This window comes from Lineus longissimus, chromosome 4, assembly GCF_910592395.1.
Source record: "Lineus longissimus chromosome 4, tnLinLong1.2, whole genome shotgun sequence".
Lineage (NCBI taxonomy): Eukaryota > Metazoa > Nemertea > Pilidiophora > Heteronemertea > Lineidae > Lineus > Lineus longissimus.
Genome location: NC_088311.1, coordinates 6,972,064 through 6,999,857, shown reverse-complemented (window position 1 = coordinate 6,999,857; position 27,794 = coordinate 6,972,064). Strand labels below are relative to the sequence as shown.

At 39.2% G+C, this 27,794-nt stretch overlaps 2 protein-coding genes across 2 annotated transcripts in view; one reads left to right on the top strand and one right to left on the bottom strand.

Annotated features, from left to right (window-relative positions):
• Positions 1 to 27,794, top strand: part of LOC135486187 (trafficking protein particle complex subunit 13-like) — a 49,093-nt gene that overhangs the window by 7,379 nt on the left and 13,920 nt on the right. The window lies entirely within an intron of this gene.
• On the bottom strand, positions 1,400 to 27,684 carry LOC135486128 (sodium/bile acid cotransporter 4-like). The gene is made up of 4 exons (XM_064768663.1): positions 27,428 to 27,684; positions 13,052 to 13,965; positions 10,343 to 10,514; positions 1,400 to 9,704 (listed from the first exon to the last, which is right to left on the bottom strand). The coding sequence occupies exons 2-4, from the start codon at positions 13,811 to 13,813 to the stop codon at positions 8,989 to 8,991; spliced, it is 1,650 nt and encodes a 549-aa protein (XP_064624733.1). The 5' UTR covers positions 13,814 to 13,965; positions 27,428 to 27,684; the 3' UTR covers positions 1,400 to 8,988.

Here is a 27,794-nt window from a genome sequence, read left to right as displayed (position 1 = left end):
ATAGATGCTAAGATATGGTCAGAAGTCACAAGATATGGGTATCCTTCCTCTTTGAAGTCAATGTTGCATCCTCCTCTTAGAGTAACTTCCGTGGAATGCAGGAAAAGAATTCTAAAACTAAACAAAAGGACTGGGTGGTTCCTTTTAAAGTTCTCAGGAGTGTTAAAAATAACCGTCCCGATTTAGTCCTCGAAAATTAAGCGAAAATTTAACCAATCATCCCTGTGTTATCCTTATCTTTGGTCCTGCCTATTCTTAGTCACTGTGACCCACCCTAGGTCAAGCACGCCAAGCAACAAGAATTCCTTTTCTATCTCCCTTTCTGGGTCCTAATGATTGTCCTTTGTCCTGAAATAACTCCCTACAGCCCAGTAGGGGTACTGGCTAAGCTTTCATGTTACGCTATGCGTACCCCCAACACTGCGGCTTAAAAGTTTGTAACACCTACTACTTTTGGATTTTCAGCAAGGTTAAGGGAATGAGAGTTTCGTTGTACCTCTCCAAGGATATGCATCAAAAACTTAGAAGTTTTTCTGTGTTTCTTTTCATGCAACGTTATATTCTCGTGCAGTGTGTTCGAGTATGTAACCTTTAACATGGCCATATAGTTCTTAAATATGAAAAAACATGAGCATAGAACTCTCAAATATAAAAATAGTTATTCATTGTCACTTATTCCTATAACGAAGTGAACATTGATGAGAAAAATTTCACCAAATTCTTCTGGCCTCGAAATGAGCTCCGGTCACATTTTACCGATAATTCTACTCATGAATTACATAAATATTTTTTGTTGTGGTTAGGATTAATAATGTACCAGCGAGAACTTGTCTAAAACTTTGTTCTCCGAACCACCCATTAGGATCTTAACAGCTTAATGAGCCAACTCCCTTTATTACTCACATAATTGAGTCAGCTGGCAGTCTACCCAAGAGCTGAAACCTTTGTCAGCGTTGATGGTGTTTCTTCTGATATTTCATTATTAGAATTACTCAAAGATTAAGGGTCTTTATTGCCATGCTCAATTGTGCTTACAATACAAAGTCATAGAATTTGCACCATTCTTTCCATTTGTTTTGATATATCTTGAAATGCCCTTTACTTTTCAAGTGATCAGAGCCTTCTTGGTTTTCAAGTGATCAGAGCCTTCGTGTTCAGTGCTCATTGGACAGGTGGGCACTTGGTAACACCACTCTTTCATCTCTGTGTCCTTGGGTAAGGCACCAAACCTAATGTGCAATCACAGGGCACATAAGCAAACATTTATACTCAAGGTAGGTCAGCAGCAATGTAGGTTTAGATGCCTTGCTCAAGGACACAAATATTTATTGAGGCACATGATAAGATGTCTAACATAATTCAATGCAAAATAAAGTAAAACAACACACCTTTCATCTCCTTTTCATGAAGAGTTTATTACTTTTTAACTCCTTGATAAAAATCAATTATCGAGAAATGGTAAAATGCAATTGCATGGTACACATTGTCACTTGGTAAGAAAGAAAATGTATTGCATCAATAAAAATCCCTACATGGTGCCTATTTACATAGGTAATGAACAGGCCATTGAGAAAAAAATTGACTGGTTCTTCAAAGTAACATCAATGTACTAACTATGGCAAAAATTTGGCAGACGGGTTAGGCGTGGTTGCTTTTTGACGTAGCGAGGATGATATATTTTAAATTCAGGGATAGTGACACAATTTACTTTTACATACGATTGTCGTGTTCAAATCTTAGTTTACAGGTTAACATTTTTGGTGATCGAGTTTAAATACTGAATTAATTTTGAACAATCACAGAATAAAATGTTTGTTTTGTATCTGACGTTTGTCACTGGAAACATCCAAATCAGTGGTATCACTAAAGTTTTCATTTTTTGTTGTAAACCGACTCGTGGTAGCTTTATCGGGTGATTTCATTTTTCACCAGATGGCCTCGCAGTAAGTCCTCTCCCAGTTTGAAGTCGGGAGGTATATCCTAATTGCCGAGCAGTTGACTGATAAAAATGTGTTCTTCAGTTGAAAATGTCAATGGCCATCTATCCTCCCACACAGAAGAACCTTGTATCTTTTCCTCAAATACACTTTGTGGGATTTAGAAACAATCAAAGGGCCCGCTATGGGAGGATGTGACCATCACATCACACTTTGATAAAACTACAATTTTTCAATTCAAAGAAGCATCAAACGATTTCATTTGAATCATCCAGAACCTTGTCCATCACTCGCTTTTTGAAAAGTGCTATCGTGCATGCTGTGTTTTAAAAGACTGACCAAATCATTTGAAATATGATCAAATGATGTCCTACAAACTTAGTGTTGCTTGAAGTCTGGTTGACATCCCAGTGACGGGGTGTTTTCAATCTAAATGAGCTTATATCAAACAAATTTATTTCCTAAACTGGCTGACAATAAACAACGACATTGACCTATAAATTGCATGCCGAATTATCAGTGTTGTTCATCAGTTCTTAAGTCTCCTCGTTCACCGTTGTTATGATCCACATGATCGGCCATCAGAACGGCCAAATTGTCCCCCCATGTCTGGGAAAATGTTTTTACATATGATATCCTCGAAAATTAAATTTCAGGTCAAAAAAAAATTAATGCTGAACTCTGAATACGTTGTGTGTATGTCTCTTTTTGCTCAGCTGACGAAAGTCAGCAGAGCTGGTAAAATAACTATTCAGAATGGTGTCCCTCCATCCGTCAACATGGGTGCAAGTTCTGTAACCGTTAGACCGAGGGATTTCAACTTGATGTCTGATTTAGATCAAGAGTCTGTCCATCCGTCAACGTGGTGCAAGTTTTGTAACCGTTAGACCGAGGGATTTCAACTTGATGTCTGATTTAGATCAAGAGTCTGTCCATCCGTCAACATGGTGCATGTTTTGTAACTGTAGGACCTAGAGATATCAACTTGATGTCTGATTTGGATCAAGAGTCTGTCCATCCGTCAACATGGGTGCAAGTTCTGTAACCGTAAGACCGCGAGGGATTTCAGCTTGATGTCTGATTTAGATCAAGAGTCTGTCCATCCGTCAACATGGTGAATGTTTTGTAACTGTAAGACCGTGGGATTTCAACTTGATGTCTAATTTAGATCAAGAGTCTGTCCATCCGTCAACAAGTTTCACATTTTGTAACCGTAAGACCAAGAGATTTCAACTTGATGTCTAATTTAGATCAAGAGTCTGTCCGTCCGTCAACATGGTGCATGTTCTGTAACCGTAAGACCAAGGGATTTCAACTTGATGTCTGATTTAGATCAAGAGTCTGTCCATCCGTCAACATGGTGCACATTTTGTAACCGTAAGACCGAGAGATTTCAACAGATTTTCCACCATAAGTGATTGGTGAGACTTTTTTCGACTGATGATCCAATGCTGATTCATTGGCATGATGAATTGAACTATCATACGATATTTTAGAAGAAAATGTGCTATATTTATACTTTTATCTTATATTTCTAATACCTCTATTGAGCTGTTGGTGCTATGTAATACATAGTTCTCCAACCCCTGTTCAATTTGTTTTTTCCTGGGTAAGCAATAGCAAGATGAAGGCATGGTCAAAACCATCAAAATGGGGTATGAAAACATTTTCAATTCAGTTTGAATTACGCACTGTCTGCATTGTAGCAGGGACTTCGCTTCCTGTCTTGCAAAATTGTTGGTTTTTTTACATCCGACTCAATTTGTAGCAGGAGCAAAAACTTGTATCAAGTGTTACAATTGAGAACAACTTTATGATGTGTCTCTGCATCTTACAACAATGGGTCTAATTGGAGAATTTGCACCAATCTTTCCATTGGAAACATCACTTGTTTTGCCTTTAAAGTCGAAGGTGCAGTCGGGACACTTAACTTTGGTTACAAACCTTCATCAACACTTTTACAATGTATGTACCATGCTACATAATTAAAAGCTGAACTATATAAAGCCATTTGATGTGGACCTCTTCTGGAAATACTCTCATTCTTATGCCCCTGGGAAAGAATCCTAGTACACTAATGATATCCTGACCCACCCTAGTGGGCCGGTGCAATCCCTGGCTCTGTAGTGTAAGCTCTTTATTGCCAGTGTGTGTAGCCTAAAAATTCTATTTTCGCCTCAGCATGCGAATTTCTTCCTTTTCAACTTCGCATCCCAACCCACCGGGCCTTTGCCCGTGCGTGCATCACAGTTGCACTGCTTGATGTTTCAGGGCATCAAAGAAAAGATTTTACTTTATTATTCCACTCAGTAAACGACGTATTGGCAAGAGATAGTTCAGCTTTAAATTCATAGCGCTTGTTTTTTTAAAACACAACCGGGTTAAAGGTATTGCTCAAAATTTTTAAAACTCTATTTTACATTATATACATATTTAGATAGCTAAGACTTTGATTGAAAAAAATATTTACAGTACTCATACATTTACAATAATTACATATATAATGTAAATTTACAATGATTTGCATAAAATTTAATTGGGGTTTGCATAATCTTAAAATGCTGGGTTCCAAATAATCATGCTTGCTTTTGATTGATTGTTATTCTACCGTTATTCACATAATCATGGAGTTTTCCCTTTTCTTGGAAACAGGTGATCATTCCATGCTCCAATAACATTTCGCTACGATTTATCGTTGTGGTTTTGGAGAAAAAAAACTTAGCGGTATTGTTTTTAGAATAACATTCACCTTCTTATACAAGTTATACGACTTTTGTGAAGAAGAACCGTAGCTAAAGCATTTTGTCAAGATTCAAACCACCTTAAAGGATTGGCTAAGCTTTCTACACATCACCTGTACTCTGCATGACACCAAGATTTGATACAAACTAGTAAAGACTGGACTAGTCAGGCCTGAAAAGGATGTTACTTCAGACCATAACTGTATGTGCAATATGGTTTGCAATATTCATTGGAAGAAAGCAATAGCTGAAGTTGTCATGGTTGAGCAACTATGGTTGTGCAGCTACATGTATGTATATGGACATAAATTACACTTTTTCTTAAAATATCTGGGTTGTAGTTGAACAAAGTTTGTAGCAATTAGTATTACTATTTCAATCCAAAAATAATTGTACATAGTGTATAGGTGGCGGTGTTAACTGTACCGTCAATGTACTGTAAAACTGGGAAAGTTTCTTGTCTCATGCAATTTTCATGATATCACTTTGACTTAGATTTTCATGATATCACTTCAAATCTTGAAGAAATAGAATGAAATTCATCATCCTAAGAAAAACTTCAGAAACCATCTGCAGAAGTGTGGAGACCAGAATAGGCAAAGATTTAACTTGACTTATTTACGCCTACTCCTAAGACTATATAGCTTTACAGTACTGTGAACCAAAAAGGTTTAAGAGTTATAGACACATTTAGATAGTCTCAAAACATTCCAAACGATACTCTATTTTACTCTAAAATTATAGCATTTCTTAAAATTAAATAGCGCATTGTGTGACATGCATTTCTCTAAAATAACACAGTCTATTTTGAAATACCTTTCAAGAGAAACTATATTTCTGTAACATCAAGATTTTTTTTGTAAAAGAATATCTAGTATAACTGCCACCTTCCTCAGAAAAAAATACACATTACTTTACACAGTACATGTAAGAGATCATTTCAGTATCTTGATTGTCCCAAATTATTTCATTGTGAGACTTCTGATGCATTGGCAATGAAGGGAATAGGCCACTGGGAATGAGGTACCATAAACAGATCAATGTTTTGGGACACAATGTAAGTAGAGTGCTATGCAATGTAACTCTCATAACAACATGTATTGCACTGTGTTTAAGAAGATATTATGCAATTTGATATTTTTGTTTTGCATCTAAAGATGGGTTTTCTCAGGCTTTTCATATATCAAGTACTTCACATCTCAGTGTATAGCCATTCGACCCCCTGGTATTTCTGAATATAGATTTATCCTGTATAAAACAAAACTGTAGCATAATATGTCGCTCGACAAAACTATATCTGAATCTTATAGATCCAAATAGGTGCTCTCCTTCCAATAATCTATAGACAGTTGGATGTCGTGTCTAAAAATAATTTTGAGAATATAGCCTACGAAACTCTATATTATCATTTTTAAAGAAGCTGAATACACTACAGTGGGAGAGACAGGACAGACATTGACAGTGTGACAGGTTATATTAAAAACTAACCTATACAAACTTTGCTTCGATAAGATAGCGATTGATTTTATATTCAATTCATGATCAGAAATTTTTAATATCCTCTCATTTCTACAGTTTCAATTTCAAAATTTTTGTATGAAGCAACCGAAACACCAATGATAGATTCGAATTGACGTCATTGATGACAGGCCATGGCTAGCAATAATAAACTTGGCCCATGAGGCCTTTTCTGTGGAAGTTGACGTTGGTGGTTCGGTTGAAGTTTTGGATGATCGACTGGATGCAAAGATTCATTTTTCATGAAAATCCAACAGAAATCTGAGAAATGTGAGCGTTATTAAAGATTTCTTTATATTTTGGATGAAACCTATACAGGAATAATTTGCCCTTCCAACACGCTTCATCAAGCTAATCTAATTTCTCTCAACTTAACAATACATATCATATATTCTTCTACCAAGAGCAATCAATCATTTGCTTGCAAAATAACACATAATCGTTTCTAATTCTAAAATATTTTATGGGTCTTCTGTTCATGTTTTCCCTGGATGATAGTTTTGGCTTCAGATGTTCTTGTCACCAGTTCTACAAGCTGCCCCCTTAACCCCATAAAAATGGCTTTTTTGGCTCGGGAGAATGGTACGTTTTTCATGATGCTCTTTCAATTAAAAAAAAATCACTGTCATTATTCGTTGGACACCCTATAGAGGAGGTCTGTCTTCAGATGAAATAGCCTTTTGGATCAGGCTCAGCCATTCATAAAGTGGAATGTCGACAGTACCACCCCTTCCCCTTGACCTGTGACCTTTCTTGTGGTTTTACAAATTTCATAGGTTATTGCTACAGATTTGCATAAACAAAATGAAAATCATTCCATTCTGTACCCATCAGTTTGCTTGATCAACATATCAACCTTCTGGCTAAGAATTGATTGGTCATCTTGGTATAAAATCCAGTCACTGACAATGACTAAGCATACAGGGATGAGGACTGAAGTCGGCCAAAGCTTTGACGAAGTTTCAGCATCGACAAATGAATAAATCGATTTGGAGGAACTAGTCCATACTGGGCCATTCATGTCCCTTACACCTAATATGCCATGAGGGGGGGGGGTTGTTTTGAGGGGGCACAGTGATAATTCTAACAAGTTCATCAACAATTAACTTTTTGAATGACATGTGGATGTCAAAATATGGGTACACTGTATATACTTTTGTCTGTTTGACACCGAATCTAACATTGAGAAAAAAAGCATTTTAGTCATAATTTTACATTCACGCCACTGCCTCATCAAATAAACAACAAAACTGAGGCACACACATTTTTTTTCTCTTTCATCCTTGAGTATTATGCTTAATTCTAGTTTTCTGTATCAAAATTACAGATATCACACGGACAGTCTCTATGAAATCCTGCAGCTATCCTATGAAGGAGGACGATAGTCAAGAGCAAGGGGGTCGAGTTGGACGTTTCCAGATAACTATAATATGCACCTTTGGGACCTGGGTTTTCGTTTACTTGTGATAGAAATAGCCCTGGTTTATATGAGTAGTGTGGAAGTCCAGTAAGATGTCAAAGGCCAACTCTGTTTTTTTTTAATTTGAAAATTGAATTTGAGTTAGAAAATTTCCAATTTTGTACCTTCGTACTGTATATAAATTTCAAATAGGCTGTTGTGTAGGCATATATACAAATATTCGCCCACCTTGCTCCTGTATATAGTCTCCCTTTAATACCTTTTGGGGTCTGCTTTTGATCCCTCTAAACTCCTTTGAACTTGCCTGTACATTTACAATCCTTAAAGGGACAACTTGGGCACATTTAATGATCCTCGCAAGTGCTTCTTTGGATATGGTGCCGATGGGCCTACGGTCACACTTTGTTCTTGTGCACTGTTTATTAATTTTTCAATGAACCTGTTTTAAGAGAAATGACGGTACTGCTGGAAGCCATTATGAATATGAAAACCCTACATATCGCATGCCCAAGTTGTCCCTTTAAACTACAATCCCCAGACCTGGGAAATGTTAAGAACTTGGTGGCCAATTCAGGTTCTCTGTGCACAAACTCCGATAGATATATAATATACATGTACAGTGAAATAATCCACAGCTATCTTGGTGTTTTCTCAGTTTTTCCATGCGACTTTGAGCTTTTTGTTGTCTGCTTTCCACATGTAAATGTCAGACATGCAGGTCACAGTATTCATACTAATCCGCATACGAAGTTGATGCAACTGGTCATATACTTTCATAATGATCCGTTTTGGTCATTCGAAACATTCTGGTTTGCGGACAGTAATAAAATGCACACATAAACAACCTTTTGAATGGTGAAAAACTCACATTTTTCAATGCTTGACAACACAGATGAAAAATGGCTATAAAATGTGTAGATATCCACTTCATACGTCTATGTAATACAGTGTAATAAAAAGGAAAGGTCACTTTTTTCGTATTCAGAAATCTTCACTGATTCTCTCGTGAGACTTCCAAGTTTATCCTTCCTTTATCCTTTCTGACTCTCATCCTGTAATCCCATATGCTCTTTTAGTTATCACATTCAGGTGTCCACAAAGACGTCAAGATGCGGAGACGTAAATCTCAAAGCGCCACCTCAATACTGTTATTTGCATATGAAAACCTCATTGGCACCTTTTCTGAGGAGCCTAGGCGATGCTCAATGGATCACAGACTTGATGCTTTCCAACCTCCTTTATCCATAGCAAGAGCGAAGAAAATCTAATTGCCATGGTAACTCACACTGTGGCATGCGTGTCATGCTGCCAGCAGTGTATCAACGCACTGCGAGACTGAGAAGTAATACCAGGAGTAATCTTGTTGTGACTACTAGAGCACGGTGACTTTTTCGTCGTGGTCACGGAAAGCATGTCCTTCTTCTTCGTCGCTATCACCGTCTTCGACCAAGAAAGGAGTTGATAGAGCAGAGACCTGTGTGACTTGGGCAAGACTTGAAGCTATACTAAAGTCCCCGACCTTCTCCTTTCGCTGCTGAATGGCGTCGGTAGCAGTCCTGTACACTTTGTAAAGGAGGAACAAAATGAAGGATGGGATCGGTGTTAGAAAGATGCCCCAGATAGGCAGAACTGATGCAATGTCAGCGTCAGGTTGAGGTACCGCAAAGCGCAAGATCACCACGCAGATCATACAGTTTGTGCAACATGCCTCGCCTGCCATTGCTTTTGTTGTCGCAGTGCCTTGGACAGTGATGATACCAGCCAGGCCGCCGAGTACGAACCCACTCAACGGAAGCAGGAATGACGCTAGAGCCGCGCTGACGTCAATGACGTTAAACATGTACATGTTGATGTGAATGCCCAGAGTGCCAAACAGGATGCTAGCGAGCAGCAGTAAGGGTTTGATAATCCAATTCAGTAGTGCTTCTGCGGAAGACTCTCTAAAGTAACAGATGACGGCTCCGATGAGTAGGGGGCCAACCACGGTGGCGAGCCAAATCTCAAGTTTTCCTAGTGGGAGGAATAAAATCTCCGGGCCATTTGGTATGAGGTACTGGCTGGTGGCGTAAATCCACAGGGGAGCAGTGCCTGGAAAACAAAACAAAATCAATCAAAAGATTTTTCATCACGTTAAAAAATCATCAATGATATCTACTTTCAGGTAAAAAATCATCAATGATATCTACTTACAGGTATTTTATCATTGATTTGATTGAGTGGAAAACCATGCTGGCCATTTCAAAGCAGGCTACATGTTCATCCAACGCAGTACATTTTCCTTTTTTTCAATTGTACCTGCCATACGGGGGATCTTTTTCTCGATCGAAATTCCCATTTATTCTGGTAGTTATTGCCCCTCCCTCCAGACAATCAGTGTTCGATTTTTTTGGCTTCTATACAGCTACATGTAATTTTGAAATGCTTCCTTGTGCTATTTCGACAAGTCGATGCATTCCGCTGACGAAACTATTGACAAGAACAATCAATGGCAAGGTGTTGGCGATTTCTTAAGTGGTGGATTCCTACATGGTGAGAGTTGCCCAAGCGGTCAACTGTCAATCACATTCTCTGCTTGGTAAACATTAGCGGATATCCTTGTAGCAATCATCAGCGTGTGGTTTACATACAGGTAGATTGAATTTGCTGTATAGTATTGGCAGTGCAGTCAATTGCCCACTATCAATATAATAAAACTTTTTCTGTTTCTTTTGCTAACTGCTACTTACCCAGTGATATTACAGCAGAAAATACGTTTGCTGCCCGAGAAAGATTTTGTTCTCCACTCAGCATGAGGGTGTGGATGTGTCCCATGCCCCCACCGGGGATGCATGCCATTAATATCAGGCTAAGGGCGAGTTCTGGACTCAGCTTCAGTGGCATGGCTAATGCATAGGCAACCTGAAATTAAAAAATTTGAAAAATATTTGCAATTGCTTATTACTTTTAGTCAGCAAGGTGGTCCACCTTTCATCGAATGCCCTATGAAAGACAGCAAATACAGCCATGTGCACCTTGCGTAAAAGTAAATTTCAGAGTTCAATTAAGTCGCCAGTTCCATCAAGTCATAATCTGGTTCTTATCCAATTCAATGGTTTCGGTAGCACTAATCAATCATATAAGATTGATTAGAATGTTTTAATTCCACGACTTGGCTGCCGCCGTCGTGATGTCTGAAATATTGTAGGAGGTTCCTCATTTTCAAATAATGAATTGGTTAGTCCCTTATTCAGATATTGTCATTTAGATACTAAATCACTGCTGTGGTGCATGAAATTAAACTTAGAATCAACTACACTAGTATAGGTTATCATCCAATTTCTCATTTTAACCCTAGTCTATCCTAAAACCTTTCGTAGACCTCAGATGAGCTGCTGAATCAGTGCTGTACAACTAGAGCATTTCTGACTGGTACCAAAAGCTTATTACACCTATAGGTGGACCAAGGCAAGTTAGGCTAAGAGACCTGCCTCACACTGACTGTGGGGATCAATTGCCGACTCTGATTCTGGCCTACATTTTAGCTGCACCCTTTCAGTGTTCAGTGAAACAACCTTCGTTGTATACCTCCAGTTCATTATCAACTCCTTAAACGAAAATGTCATGGCAAAAGCTCAGCTGTAAAGTGATTTTTTAAGAATGATACTAAACACATCAATGATATCACTAATGATATCTTGATGAGACACATCTCTGCTAGAGCCGCCAAACTTCATTGCTTTTTCATGAGTCTAGAGTGCTCATTATCTTTCTGTGGGTGTCTGATATGATATATCGCTGTTGGTAATTCAGCTGTCTATAGTTCCTTGGCTGGAACATTGTCATCTGCCAATCTTATAAGTCATATGGCTCTTCCTCCTGGCCTTTCCGAGGCAGATGTGGAAATAATGGAAGTGCCAAGTAAAAGTGGTAGTCTGGATGTAGTTTGGGCGTAAACAATATTTAGTTGTCTCCAAAACAACTGCTCATCCTGTAAGGAGGGTCAACAACATGACTCAGTTCGTATGTATGTTTCCATAAGGGAGTAGTATTGAGTGAATTTGCCTGTTATGTCAGGATACCAAAACAAACACACAAGAAATGTCAAAGGGGGGGTTCAAACGGTCGTGAACATTTTGTGTACAAATGCTACCTTGGTTCCCATTCGTTCAATTCACTCTGACAGGCCGAGAGGAGAGGTAGTGGTTCATATTTCAAGACTAACCTACATCTGTTGTAACCTTCAACATGCTAGCCAAAGGCAACTACTCCAATCCTACCTTTAGCAGTGAGTACATGAACAAGTGCACATTGTACATGTACATGGCATAGCTGGTTTACGCTGATACAACCCAACACCTCATCGCCACTTCACTTGGTAATTTTACTGAGTATGCTGTTGATGGAACCATGTGCACAGCACATTCTTTCCTTGCTGGTATGATGTGGTTAGATGGTAATTTCGCTTGCCATTCTTAGATATGCTGTGTCGAGAAGAAGTGGAATCGAAACTCAAAGTCGCTTGCAGCCTTTAACACTTGGTGGATTCAGGTACTTGATCCTCTCCATGAACAAGTACCACACCAGTAATAACTGCTGGTAATGAGCTTTATCGCAAGGCCATCACTTCTCTTGGAAAGCAATGTTGATTGCATGCTGTGTGCAAGAAGAGTACAGGGAGAGAGTGAACACAGGCCATATCAACATTTATTTGCAGCTCGTTTGGTGGTGGTGGTGGTGATACCATTTGATTTCTGCCGTTTACAGTTTCCAAGTAGCAAGCCAGTAAACATGGCTCATGGCCTTTATCTCAAGGCCACCACTACTCTTGGTAAGCAACACTAGAGTGATTCCTAGCTTTCTTCGATCCTAGAAAATTACAGCAAGGGAGAAGAAACAGGCCAGATCAGCATTGACTTTGCTATTTCCATAGCAGACACTACTTCTTCTGTTATCCTACACTGCTACAGATTACCAGTACCACATCAGTGAATGGCTGGTAAAGTGCTTCACTTCTTTTGAAATGCTACAAACCAGATTATTTGCTTACTGTGTACTGGGTTCACGGGTGATAGTAAAAATGGCTACATCTGAGAACCAGCCCAGTTTGATAGACTTGGTCAACAAACCTTTATCCTTCTTACCATGAACTCTGACTTTTTCGCTGTTCAGTAACAGGCCAACACATTTCTCTTGGAAAGCAACATGTCAGATTACTACTTGTATTTGCTCTGCCAGGCCAGGAAAGAGCTATGGGAAGCATTCTCGCTCAAAATAGTTTAACTAGCTGGTATAAGTTATGAGGTGATCACTTCCCCCTTGGAAAGTAACATACGGCATGATTCGCATGCTCTGGTAAACAAGAAGCGACTGGAAGATGGCTACTAGCCAGTGTTGGCCGCTCAAGAATCTTACTAGATGTGGACGCACGAAGAAAAGTCAACTGAAGTGATACTTACTATAGGCATAAAGATGAGTTGACAGACAAGTGTCGCCGCGAGGGCCATGGGTTTTTTGGAATACATTTGGAGAGATTCTTTGTTGCACATGCAACCGACGCCAAAGCTATTAATCATGGCTAATCCTGCAATCATAACTTCGAACGCTATGTCCACCATCCGTCGCTTTCGTCTGGCAATGAGGATATAATCCAATTCAGCTATTAGTTGTACATCACGGTCTTTTGTTGTCATGTTCGCTGTAGGTTCGGGTTCTTCGATCTCCTCTCCTTCAGGTTTCAATTTGACTAAATCCATTCTGAAAAATATTTGTAATCTCCCCACGTGGAGGGCTTCAATGCGGAAGTGTTGCATTTGTTCCTCGTCTGTTGACCACAAGGCTATACTCTCACAATTCACGTGTGGAAGATCGCATCGCCTGTGATCATCTAAGTGTTTAGGTATAGCTTTGGCGATGTTTTCGGTTGTGATTGTGAAACGGAAGTATGTGTTGTTGTCTTTTGGCCTCTCGACGTCCTCATTGCATGTCACGTTGAAGCAAATATGAGCATAGTCGTTCACTTGTGTGGGAGACCGGTTTGGCGGGTCAAACTTCAACATGCATGGTTGCGCGTTTGTTTCAATCGTCGTCTTGATTTTATCCTCCGGCAAGGCTTCTCCCGCGTTCGTGTATGCATAGATATGTAAGGCATTCAAAGAAATTAAAACTAAGTAATACGTGTAGAGATAAAACTTATTGTGTAAATTTCGTCGCAGCTCCATGGTAAAAATTCCTATTTACGCAATTGGCTCGACTCCTGAATGCACAGAATCCCTGAATCCCGAGTTATAGGCAATATTCCTCGTGAACTAGACACATATTCCTCCTCTCTGCTCTGGCACTGCTCTTATGATAGCTCCTTCCTTCTGGTAACCTGTAAAGAGAAAATAAAGTCCACATCAGCATAAGTTGAAAGGCAGGCATGTGCATTCCTGTGTGCATTAAACGCAAACTACATAGATAACCCTGAAAATTAATGATGAAATTGGATTGATTGCGTTTCATCGTAACTTTGCCGTGCAAATGTGTAGATTTCTGCGATGATTGAATGAACGGTTCGGACAAGTAAAATATAGCGTGTATTTGGAATGTTAGCTGGTTGCTTAAGACAGGTGGGTAACGCTTTTCAAGCCAGTTTCGTAGCAAGTACATGCATAGGCATACCTAGCCTTTATTTCTCTGCAAGCAACTCAGGTGATAGATTGCAGAAGAAGGTACATGTTTAACCCCCTGTCAGCGATGAACCCAGTGTCAACACACCAGGTAGTCTGCGGGCTATTTATACTGAGAGATACCAGGTTTACTTAGCATCAGAAAGAGTGTTGAAAATATGAAACGACTGGATTGTCTTTCCTAAAGCCCTGTTTGCTTCGTGTCATGCGAATTCCCACACGAAATTAGATATTAGATCTCTTCAAATGCCACATCTTTTCCCCTGAAAGCTTTTTTTTAAATGGTGGCCCCGGAAGCAATGAAAGTGGTCTATTTGGTGTTCTTGGTCATTTGATGGTCCATGTTGTTATTTTTGTACTGATGTTATTGAATTTATTTATGGCATTTTGATCTGCGTCATGTTGAATGCAGTCCATTCAGGAAACAGCGCCCTAGGGATGAGTTTGATGCATTTGTACGTAGCCATTTTGATTCCACTATGGTGCCGTTGATTAATGGCAAAGAGTTTCGTTGTTTTACGTGCCATCTATAAAATCATCAATGGCTGCATTCATACTTCGCTAGAATATGACGGCAAATTCTAATCGTCCAATGCATCCAATACTGAGTTAGGCTTGTTCAGTATAGGACTAAGGTCTCAAAGTGATTCTGATGGAACATGGAAGATTTCATGACTATAAGCACATGTACTTCATATATAATCAATAGTCGTGTCCTTGATCAAGTTACACTAATAAGCAAAAGACACATTTAGCAACGGTCAATCAGTTATGAAATGTGTTACGTAGACAGTTTGTCTATAACCTAATATTGCCCGATTGATTTTCCTATATCAGGCTCAGGGAATATGATCACCTGAGGCCTTTAGGCTTTATCCATGAGAAGTTCATGCACAGGAAATCATTGTACTGATATATCCATATCCATTTCAGAGTTTATATATCATTAAAATTTTTTGGAAATGCGATATTCATTTAGAATAATACAAAATGTATTTATATATTTACTGTAGGTCCATCTGGCTTGCATTTTGGATTAGGGAGTGTTAGTTAGAACACTTTGCCTGTGTCAATGTGCTATTGATAACGCCAGGTGGACAAAAAGAAACACAAAGGACTGATTGGAATATCATTTTTCTGCAATGGCTGCATCACACTGTTAATTATCATAAAATGTTCATTTACAATACAGGTAAATGCACATGTATGCTAAAACTATCACAGGCCTATAATAAGTGATAAAGATTATTTAACAAGTTTGAATAAATTTGACACTGATAATATGGTTGAAACCTCTGTGAGATGAATTGAAAGAGTTCATTGAAGATAACGTACCGGTAGGCCTACCCTATGCAGCTCGTAACAGCAATATTTTATACACCTTGGTTGGTAAAGCCATGTTTTGATGTAAAATAACACCTCAAGCAGGTACACCAACTTACTCTGGCAGGGCTGTAAAGTATTGCGGAAAGATACTGCCTTGAACTATAGTTCCCTGAAGTAATGCTGAAGCCTGGTTTCATTAAAAAAAGGATCTGCATACCAAGGGGAAAACCTTTCAGTTGTATGGACCGGTGCTTGATCCTCTGCCTTGAGATTATGAGTAGGAGATGTCACAGGTAACTAGATAAAGAAATACTACAATTGAATTTGCATTTGAATATAATATTCAAAATCAATTTTTAATTTTTATTCATATATTTTGAAAAAGGTTTGAGTGATTGCATTATTAAAAGTTCCTATATCCAATCTAGCATATTATGAGCTTTGGTCGATCCAGCCGAAACAGGTCAGAAAAGCCACGTGGGAAATCCTTGTTGCCCTGGCTTCATGTCAGTCCAATAACACAGTTTTGGCGTAAATGTCAGACCATCATAAAAATCGATCGAGGGGCGGAACTGCTTTAGAGAATATTTGGATAATCGAACTGAACGTCTCCTGGGGCCAACGTATCAGGTGACATTTTTCCCCAATCAAAAAGGTTTTATCTTAATTAGATACTTACTAATTAGGAAAATGAGTAAGTGTTACTAACACTCAATCCATTTTCCTAATTAGAAAATTAGAAAACAGGCAAAAATTGGAGTCGTGTGATCTCAACACTGCTGGATTAATTTCTAATGACGTCACTCCAATTTTAGCCCATTGGAGAAAATTATCACTGACACTCCTCCACATTTTCTGGCTCTCTTCTGTTCTACTCAATTCAAGTGCAAGGCATTAAAGGGACTAAGTCCTCTTCCTGAAGTCTTGTAAAATCATGTAGACTTTAAACATTTAGACTTAGTGAGAGTGCACCATCATTTGGAAAAGAAGGTCACTTTAACCAAAATCAAAGAGAAAAAACAATTTATGTTGTATAAAAGTACTTACATGTACGCAATCTCATGAATGAACGAGTAATATTATTCCTCTTTTTTCTGTTGCTGGGTAAGCTCAATCGATTTTGCACAGCTCCAATCAGGAGTCTGGCTCTATTGTACTGTGTGTGCTACTAGCATTCGGAGTTTGATTCATTCACCCTTTTGCTGGGAACATGACACCTTAAGGCAACCAGTAACATGAGGTTGACTTACAGTAGGCGTGACGATTGACGATCGAATTGTGGGTTCGTTTGACCTTTAAACTATACCTAGTTTCTTTACGCTGTTAACACGGAATCAAATCACATTGTGACTTTAGGCGCTTCATTTCTTTCTATTAATATAACATAACATATCATTTTATAACTAATATTTTTACAATGTTTATACCAGCAACAGGTTAATGTTCTTGCAAATTTATGCACGGTAACAGAATTACAGTAAAGCTGTGCTGGGGGAGTGGAACTGGTTAATTTCATCAACTAAGTGAAAAAAGCTATCAAATATCTTAATCACTTTATCTTGTGACTGCTTAATTCCTTTCAAAAAAAGCTAAATGAGAAGACAGATAGTCCACAGGCTGTTCATTTAGCTCGTCTAGATGATCATCATGATACCAGCAGCTAAGTACCGGCGATATAGCCAGTTGATGCATTATTCAACTTTTCATCCAATTACTAGAGGGCCGGTGGACTACTGTACTTGTCTCCAGCAAATTTATGTTTAGTGCCAAATATCAGAGTAAATTTCAACGTCCACACCAGGGTTCACGCTTACTGTGGTTCAGGTCGATGTGTAGACATTCTTTGCAAAAGTCAGAGAATCCTGAATGTTTCACTAGCGCCACACTGCACACGGATTGTTGTGTAACTATATGTATGTCCATTACTCCCCTAATTTTGATACACAAACAAATAAAAGTATGTTTGTATTGTCAGCTTTGTATATTGCGATTAGATTTGGACACAGATTTTGGCAATTCTTTCCTTTGTTTGATTAATGAAGTTATCAGTTCAAATCAATTTCATCGGTTATTGACTTAAGCAGTGGTACACACCATCAGTTGGTTGACGTATATCTCCAGGGGGCGCTTTTAATGATATCTTGACTACCAAGGTTTTTTCATCTCATTAATATATTTAAAGGCAGTATGAAATCATATGAGTTAGGATGATATGAATAGACATGTTCATCTGAGAGTACAAATCATTTGCATCTCCTGAGAAATCGATAGATCTTCTCGCCTTAGCTAATGTGGGGGACAGAAATATCAGAAACAAATGTCAAGAAACAGGACCTCTGGCCCGATTTTCATCCTCCTAATTTTCCTCGAATTGGCAAGAAAGTGATCTTGGAATAACTCATGTTTGCACTTCATTACGGCAAGAGCCTCGAGTGTAATGAGGAACTGGCAAAACTAGCCTCGTTAATAGCGAACCCCCTTGTACACCTATATAAAATGGACACATGCCACCTTTGAGCATGCTCGAGAATCGTCTAACAATATTCTATATAATTTGTTAATGGATCCTTGTATTTTCACTGTCTTTGTTTCCTGATGGTTGTCAGCTGTTTGATAGAATGGTGTTGAAATGATTGCTTTTTCGCTGATTGGTGATTAATTAACCCTTCACCTCAACGTGTTCCAATAAAATCTAATGATATTAGTTTCACTTTTATTAACGAGCTGGTTTTTAGCACAAAATACGGATTACCAGCTCATTAAACTATATTTTTCCTCATTAGGGAAATGTCAAGCCTATCCATTGCTTCAGGGCTGAAAAAGCTGGCGTCTCTGCCCTGTGCATCCTTCGAGTTGACTAAGGTGACCTAGAAATGGTATCAGTGATGATTTTGAGTGCATGAATTGGACTGTCTGATACTAGGTGGCGATTGGACTCGTTGAATCTTGCCCCCGATTTCCTCTTCCTCCTAGCTAGAGACTTATTGGATTCTTTGTATCGAGTCACATTATTGGAGCTCGGCAACACTTCTTGCCGCTGCTGATGACAAATTGGCAAATAGGACAATTTCCTTGAGTGGTAGGCCTATTTATCTGTGTGTGTATTCCACCCTGGCAGTGTCACGATAGCCCTTGAGCGGCTTGCCGCTAGTTAGCTATAATTTGGCATAAGCCGCAACCAGGGAGTCATTATACTCGTCAATCTGATGAAAGTATAGCAACTCCCGGGACTCAAATTGGTGGTTACCATGGTGACTGTTGCTATGACAGTACTAACCACATGTGTGCGGTTATGGACATAATGCACTATATTTCAAAGAATTCTACTGAATATTCTTTATTATGAACTAATTCATTTATTTTGATTTATGTTGATAGTATTATTGAAAAATCTGTTTGTATAATGACAGAACCCTGTCAACCCCAAGTTTCGCGATGTTTTACGTGTTTTACATTTGGCATTGTGGCAATAATGATAATGCATCTCTTGAAAAAAAAAATTATTCGAATTGACCAGTATTTCTGGTTTTTGACCGACAGAGCTTTTGTGCTAAAATGAAAGGTCAATCGGGGGTTTATCAAGAAGGCATTAGTACATAAAAATATCAATCCATCATTGGATTGTTGCATTGTTATTGCAGTACTCTGGCGACTGTATTGTGAAATATGTCCGAAAAAAATTGTTTATATCTAGATTATTGAAATGTCAAAATGATACTCAAGGAATTGCTAGTCTTTCTCTTAAAGTATCTTGTTTGGAAGAAGCTTTTGTGGGAGAATCTTAAAGGTTAATACTGGCAATAGAAGTTTTTTGGAAAAAAAAGCAAGAAATATGCAATGTATCTGAACTTGTTGTGAGATATGTGTAGGTGTAATATTGTGTGTCTTATTCTAGAAAAGGAGAAGATCGAAATTAATGCGTTTGTTTGTGTTCTGTAAATGTTGTTGTGATTATTAATAAATATTCTTGCAGCTTTTAAGAAATTGGTGCTGACCACTTACAACCATTTGACCTTTTCTGCAAAGGTTTTGGATTACCTTCTCTGTTACCACCACTCTTTTTCCATTCTGTTCACATTCATCAGTGGTGTTTATTCTAAAATTAATATCACTTATCATCTTGATATTTTGTAGGTGAGTTCATTGCGGTCAACTCGTCAGTGTTTCCCTTTCTCAAGTCTAGTTCTGGTAGATTCCTTTCTTTAAAAAATTGTCAAGCTATAGTCTGAAAAAACCAATCCACTTGTGTTTCCGCTGGTCAAATCAGATTCACCACCATCTCAAAATTTTGAACAGAATTTGACCGCCTCTTTCCAAAATTGGACTGCCACGAGGTCCCTCTATCCGACCGGATGTGGTAATAGACAGTTGAACGTTTTGACACGACTTTCCACGTACATGTATTTGCCAGTTTGATTACGAATGCTCCAGTTCGACCGATTCCGACATCTCTTGTTCAAAATGCTTCGTTAACTTCGAAGTGCTTGATAACGGTGTTCATGGTTCATAAGGCAGAGCTTCCCTTGTATTTATCGGCTCCTGATGACACTCACCCATTTGGGTAAGAGTATTCCGCATCCAGTGCATCCTCACTCTGCTGAGGGAGTCATCAAGGATGGAAATGAAGGGCGGTCGATTTCGGCGGGGAAGTGAGGGAGCATCTCAATACAGATTGAAGACCAAAACAACTCAATTTATTAGTCTCCCCTTGATCCCTGTTACATCTGTAGAATACATCTGTCAACCTTGAACATGGTTACGGTTGGTGACACTGTAATCTTTGAAAACAAGAAAGCTGAGCATTGAGTGCAAGAATTTAGTCAAGCCTCAATATTTGAAAAACATAAAGTTTTGATGGTAAAACTGATGACCCCCTCCCCCAGACGAATTTTGGGTCCCAAGCAAAATGGCATTACCTTTCCCACCAGCTCTGTAATGAGCGCAGCGGTGCCGCGCAACGAAAAAAGAATTCTGGTGGTACGTGGCTAAAGTGACTTACGATTCCTCGGAAACCATGGGGTCCAAGCCAATTACAGCGAGATACACTGTATATTTAGTAAGGATTGAAGAATCACGGCTGATGATTTGAGCCGAGAGCCGGCATTGATCGCGGCATAATGAGTTATCGGGTATCGACAATCCAAACGCGGGTCAATATTCAATCTCTACGGAATTATGTAGCATGGTTATTCATGTTATCCATCAGAATGCCATATATTGTGATATTTGGCCATGACTGTCAACAGATTGTGGTGTTTGAGGATGACACATAGCTATGCATTTGAATACAGAGAGGATGTCGACTAGCCATTGTAATATTGATATTTGGCCCTGACTCAACAGTTTTTGCTCTTTGTAGATGACACATACATGTAGCTTTGGTTATGAAAGACTGGATAGCCTAGCTGACCTAACTGTCCATATGTCATGTTTCGCAATGACATTTGCTCGAGAATGTGTTCTTGTAATGACCTTTGGTGAAAGTCTGCGAGGGAATAACATGATTGGCATCGTCGTGGAATCATATTATTCCAAGTCCAAGGATATGTTGTATGTCGCTCTTGTCATCATGGCATACAAATGTGATGGATGCAGCTCAATATTTATTGAAAATCAAAGTGAAGGAGTCTGTATGTATCCAATGCACATGGGAGCTCACGATAACGTGTAACCTGGAGGCCTTGCATTTAAGAATGCTTCTGCTTCTTGAAACCACCTAGCTACATGATGGGCTCCTAATGCCCTATTTACCTTATCAACTGAGACCAGGATGTTGTTTTGAAGAACCTTGGTTGTTTTCTTCATGGCTTCAATGTTATTTTGTTTCCTCACCTTGCAGGCACTATAAGGTTATTTGATGCAGATCCTGGTGCTGGTTTGATGAATTTGTATTGATGAAGTCAGAATTTGTATTGATGAAGGCAGAATATGTATTGTTGAAGGTGGAATTTGTATTGATGAAGGCAGAATATGTATTGTTGAAGGTGGAATTTGTATTGATGAAGGCAGAATATGTATTGGTGAAGGTGGAATTTGTATTGATGAAGGCAGAATTTGTATTGGTGAAGGTGGAATTTGTATTGATGAAGGCAGAATTTGTATTGGTGAAGGTGGAATTTGTATTGATGAAGGCAGAATATGTATTGATGAAGGCAGAATATGTATTGATGAAGGCAGAATATGTATTGGTGAAGGTGGAATTTGTATTGATGAAGGCAGAATATGTATTGGTGAAGGTGGAATTTGTATTGGTGAAGGTGGAATTTGTATTGGTGAAGGTGGAATTTGTATTGATGAAGTCAGAATTTGTATTGATGAAGGCAGAATTTGTATTGGTGAAGGTGGAATTTGTATTGATGAAGTCAGAATTTGTATTGATGAAGGCAGAATATGTATTGATGAAGGCAGAATATGTATTGGTGAAGGTGGAATTTGTATTGGTGAAGGTGGAATTTGTATTGATGAAGTCAGAATTTGTATTGATGAAGGCAGAATATGTATTGATGAAGGCAGAATATGTATTGGTGAAGGTGGAATTTGTATTGATGAAGTCAGAATTTGTATTGATGAAGGCAGAATATGCATTGGTGAAGGTGGAATTTGTTTTGATGAAGGCAGCATTTGCACTTATGAAGGCAATTTTCCTAACTGAGTGAAGTCTGTAGACCCATTCAGGCTCCAGTGTGATAGCTCAGAATATCACAAATAATTATGCTGCTTAGAATCGATAACCCACCTCCACAAAGCTGGCCCTACCAGTCATTCTTGACGATTAATCATAAAAATCGATGAACAATTGACTGAAGACATGCTGTGATGAGGTCAAACCAACTATAGCTCATTGGTACCTTTAGCTGTTTTGGTGCAGTGCTGTAGTGTAATAAGTGTTTGGTGGGTGGGGTGCAATGTCATTGTAATTTCTCATGCAAAATACTTTGTTATTTACTGCATGCCTCAGGACAAACTGCTTTCTGGCAAAATGTTGTGTGCTAATGTAAATATTACTGTTGTTGTCTCATTGCCGCACACCCTTGCGGATGTGTTTTCATTTTCATTATTCACCAACTGCGTTATTTATTTTATTCATTAATCGATATTTGTTATTGTATTCTAAATTATCAAATGGCGATGTTGTGGAAAGGTTGCCAATCATATCACATTGCCAATCCTTAATCAGAGTATGGCAAAAACCTGTCAAAATCACATGTGATAGCATATGTCGTTTTGGACAGATTCATGCACCATTAATATATTAACACAAACTAGACATGGAATGACAATTGTTTTATTTATAGAGCAAACAAAATGTTTTTATTGATCTGTGCAAGAAATGAATAAAGTTTCAGGCCAATCTGACGTCACTGCATCTGGTGTCGATACACCATGTGGTCAAGTACATACAAAATGAAAAAGTAATACTGCCGATATGTTGAGTGAATCCTAGGCATGTGCAATGGTGAGCTATAAATACACTTAAGCCGAGGATTAGAAATGTCGTTCAGATGATTTATGGGATGTGAAGTCTGTCGAAATGCGGGGGAGTTCATTCTCAGTTTGGAAACGGAAGAAAATCTACCTGAGCTTGTAGCACACGTAGGTTGACCCTGAGGACTGAGCCCCCTCCCCCTGTAAGAAAATTTCACTGTAAGAATGGGTCACCTCTTCTATCACATAAGCTGCGAGACCAACCAGTGATGGCTCCAGAGGAGGCAGGTGCCACTGATGTCGGATCATTTGGCTTTTCCATGCATAATATTCCACCAGTTTCATGGAATCAAAAAGCTTTAGGTGGTTCTCTTTTATAATCAATACAAATGATGCAGTTAAAAGGAATGTTGGCAAACCTTGCCGCATCGTTGCCCAATCTATCCATTTATTCATTCCAGTAACTTTTTGCATGCAAGATTTACTGTGAATCAGAACATTTCAGCGAAAGATTGACCAAAGGCAGGTCATGTATAATTTAGTAGAGCTCGAGAAGAAACCACTTCAAGAATTACCATTGTGGATATAAGTCTGGCAACAAGCTGCGATTACCGCGTTAGATTGTGTTTCTGATAATCAGATATTCAGTTCCCAATCACTGGCGGTGACAGGGCCCCTTGGGGAAGTAAGACTTGAGCAGTAAGTCTTAAGAGAATTCCAAGTAGCGAGTTGTAACTTTGTTGCTCTTTGCATCCACATTTGTTGCTCTTGTGGAAAGCGGCCAATGTTGATTGGAATTTGACGCACCGGCACTACATTTGTGCACTTCTGAAATGGCGTTTATCGCCAATGCTCAATATTTGTCACCCAGATTGCAATTTGCCTTTAAATGTCTGCCACTCAATTAAGTAAATATTTGGAGATTGGTGGAGACCTGTTCAAACATCATATCAGGATAAGCCATCTCATGTTGTGTGGTAATGAGCAGGTTGACATGACCGAGAACTTCATGTATAGGTGATGATATCATCAAGACATTGAATGATGAATATATGCACCGAAATGGGATACAGCAGTTGTACGCCACAGTCAGTCTCTAATGCCACACCCTGGGTACTGAGACCAATCTCCACTTTGAAGCCTCTCAGGCCTCAATTTTGCAAAATAACTCCCCCCCCGCGTGAAATTGATGAAGTCGGAGTTTGGTAGACATTCCTCTGAAAGCACGCCTGACATGAAATGCCACAGGTTGTTTGAATTACTGTCCCGCTTGTCTTCTTTAGATTCGTCCCTGAGGGGCTTGCAAGCTATTAGCAGAACACGAGATATTTATCGGAAATTTGTTATCATATTTTGGCCAGATAGTATTGACAGTAATTCCAGTTGTCTACAACTCCTTGGATTTTTCATTGATTGTTTGAATGCTGGAATATGACTTTATTGGATTCAGTAGTTCATCAGTGTCGGGTGGTTTGGATCGAGCAACATCCATTTTGTGATGAGTGTTGTCGGTATTTGCTATAGTGGGGGGCTGTCTAGTCATGTGATATGTAACTTTGTCCCCTGCTCCGGCAAAAGTAGGAGAAAAGTAGAAAAAAGGAGAAAGTCAAGAAGAAGAAAAAAGTCTTCAATAAAAAATGTGGCAGAGCAGGCCTCTCATGTGATAGGGTACTGCACAAAGTTCCCTTTACTGTGAGTGCTATCTGAGCGTTTCTAAAAAGCAACTGCTCCAGCAGTGCAGCAGTCAATGTGAACCATGCCCCCCCCCCCTTGTGAAAATTGGTGTACCCTGACCAGGGGTGGTGTCAGGTGTGCATTGAACTTGTACAAATAATATTCAAGTACCAAATTATTTTCAATCATATTGCTTTCGAATTGGTGTGGCATTCAAAATGAACTGGTCCCACCAACCATGCTACCTCCGTTACAATCGGAGTGCTCCCGTGATTGATTTCAATCCATGTATATCACTTTCGCCTGTACACATTACTCACACTTTTTCATACCTGTACAGAAATCCTGATCCTTCTTGAAATGGAACCAACTCAAATGGATTATTCCATTATTCATGTTACAGACAATCCCTGTTCGATTTGGGACTGAATGGATTAGACTCGAGTTGTTAAAATCTATTTTCGAACGTTTGAGCCTCTCAGTTTTATCAGCTGAATTAATCATTAGATATTCCACAGAGATTGGCTTTCTAGTCAGGCTTGAAACTGCGCAATTCCCCCATGTAACCCTTGAAGTGTTAAGACGCCCCCTCAGGTGATATTTAAATCACTTCTTCATGCGATTATGATCACCTGCAACAAAAATTACTCTCGTTGGGTTACATAAATCTTACAGTTATTTAACAGTCCACTAGCTTCCTCATTATCTACTAGTACATTACTGATGACATCCGTGTGAAAAAAATATTGATAGAAAGTATCAGTGGAAAAGTTGACCTTTTATGGGGAGAAAAGTGGTTTATGTCAGAAAATGGTTTAGTGTCCCATCCTATTTCCACTAAGCATGCTAAGAGGCCATCATGCATTGACGTCATTTGGGCTTTGTTTTTTGACTTAATTGACCTTGCAAAATAACCTCTCAATTCACCACAACATTTTTTTCAAAACAGAAGAAATTTCATGTTGTAATCAGCCATTTATAAAAACCATGAAAATTTTACTGCTTTCATAAATTTTTGCAATTCGCAAAAATAAAGAGTGGCAATGATTTGGCAGTCTGACAATATGAAATATAATGTGTTGATGTGGGTTGGATAAAAGCACAATATAGTGGAGGTGAAAAGTGAAGAAAACCATGTTGCATTGTTAAATATCTAGATTTGGTGTCTGTGGGGGCAAGAAACTCAATCCTGCACACCCATCCTTCAGGCTGATTATGATAAAATGAATACATATTTATGATATTTCTAGCTTGTAAACCACAGAACATCATAATCGTGTGTCATTTAGTTTGAGTAGTGGGAACAATAATCATCCAATCTAGATATTAACATAAAGCAACTAAGTAATAAATGTCATCCTCGTTGACACGTCCGCCTGATGAGGCAGAGATGGAGGTAGGCGTTGCTGCCAATCAACCAACTACACCAAGTATCTGGTTAGATTATCTGCGAGAGTTTGAGGGCAATGAACTGCGTGCCTGCAAAAACTGTTGTCATTTCGAGACAAAAAACTGTATTTGTATGCACTGTTGACCAAAAATTGGCACCAGTGATCGCCAATTATAAAAAATAATCAAATTTGCCAACTAGTTTCGGGAACATTTCACGTTTTGCAGTACTGTGCTACTGGCCATTGCAAAATACCGGCTGATGTGACTGTTTATTGCCCATTATTTGCCAAACCCATCTGAAGGAGGAATTGGACAAATGTTATGCCCATTATGTGGGTAATCATGAGCAAAATTGCCGCCGAGCCTTCCTCAAAATAGATATCATGGGCCTCCTCACAGGCAAAATATGCAATATATCATTTGTTTATTTCGCCATGAAAAACTTTGCCTCTTATGCACAACATTATTTGTTCAATACTAGAATCTGTAACCATGACTTGGGAAAGTTTCAGAGGCAACTCTACCATGCATCAACAGACTAAAGCCTAGTCGGGATGCATTGCTGAGCACTGGCTGTGGCTCAGTTTCCACGTCTAGAGTCTAGAATCATTGCCATACAGAAACCTCGACACTCCATTTTCTGGCAAGACCAGCTGTGGCCAGACAACCTCCGAATATTCCACGACAACGCCCTGATGCTCCTCTTAACTCTTTTGTATGCATGGTTGCCATGTAGCAGCGGGGATCCATCAAGAGTTCCACTCAAAACTTTTCAAAACCTTGCCAGTGTTTTAATGAAATCATGAGTGAGGATACTCAAAGAAGCCGAGCATCTGCCACAAGGCATCTCTTAGCATTTCAAGACTCCTCAGTGATCCTCTCCACCTGTTTGCTTAGCAGCGTCTTGAATTGACACGACCTCGTTTTCTGTAACGTTCAGCAGTATAGGGCTACCCGAAACCTCATCTGTGAGTTTTAATCAATTCATAAGGAGTTTGTTACAAGCCAACATGGCAATGTTGCTGCAACCAGACGTCCCCCAGCATTCCAAGACACCCCAGTGATCCTCTATCTGACAGCATTGTATGGTTGCCATGTAGCGTGCATCCATTGCTATGAACATTATGTCCTGTACCGACTATTGATCCTGTCTCCGCAAATACGAATGGTCGCTCTCCGTACACGAGCGATGGCGCATTCGAGCCGACTGTTAAACCGTCGCTAGATATGTTAAATCTACAATCTGGACACGTAACTCTTCTCAAAGGGAGGACAGTGGCACCATTGATGGAAATCATGAGAAAGCAAAGGGAATTCTGGATCAGATGATTAGAAATGCAGACCTACCTCTTCTGTGTAAAAGCAGCATAATCCAGTGCGTTCACGTCCCTGAAGCTCACCTTGCTCTGGTTTGAGGTAAAGCACATCTTTGGTCAGATAAACGTCAAACTACTGACTCCCTGTGAATTATTAATGAAATGATCCAATAGTGTACGATGGCGATAATATGTTAATAGGCCTAATAGAATGGTGTTGGCAGATTAAGCGCGTACGTTTATATTGATGGTACTACATGGTCGAAGCTGCATGTATTGATCGATGTGGCTGTCACAGCTTCGGTGACAATGAGCCACCAGCAACGCTCTCGACTAATGAAAAGCATGTTTGGACAATGAGTGGTTGATGAGACAAAGATATAGATGGCACTGCTGAA

Bases quoted from the DNA above. Each gene is read 5' to 3' on its own strand.
- LOC135486128 (XM_064768663.1), bottom strand. From the start codon at position 13,813: ATGGAGCTGCGACGAAATTTACACAATAAGTTTTATCTCTACACGTAT. The intron at 10,515-13,051 runs GTAAGTATCACT...TTTTAATTTCAG, and splicing joins AACTCATCTTTATGCCTATA to GTTGCCTATGCATTAGCCAT. The intron at 9,705-10,342 runs GTAAGTAGCAGT...TTTGTTTTCCAG, and splicing joins TTCTGCTGTAATATCACTGG to GCACTGCTCCCCTGTGGATT.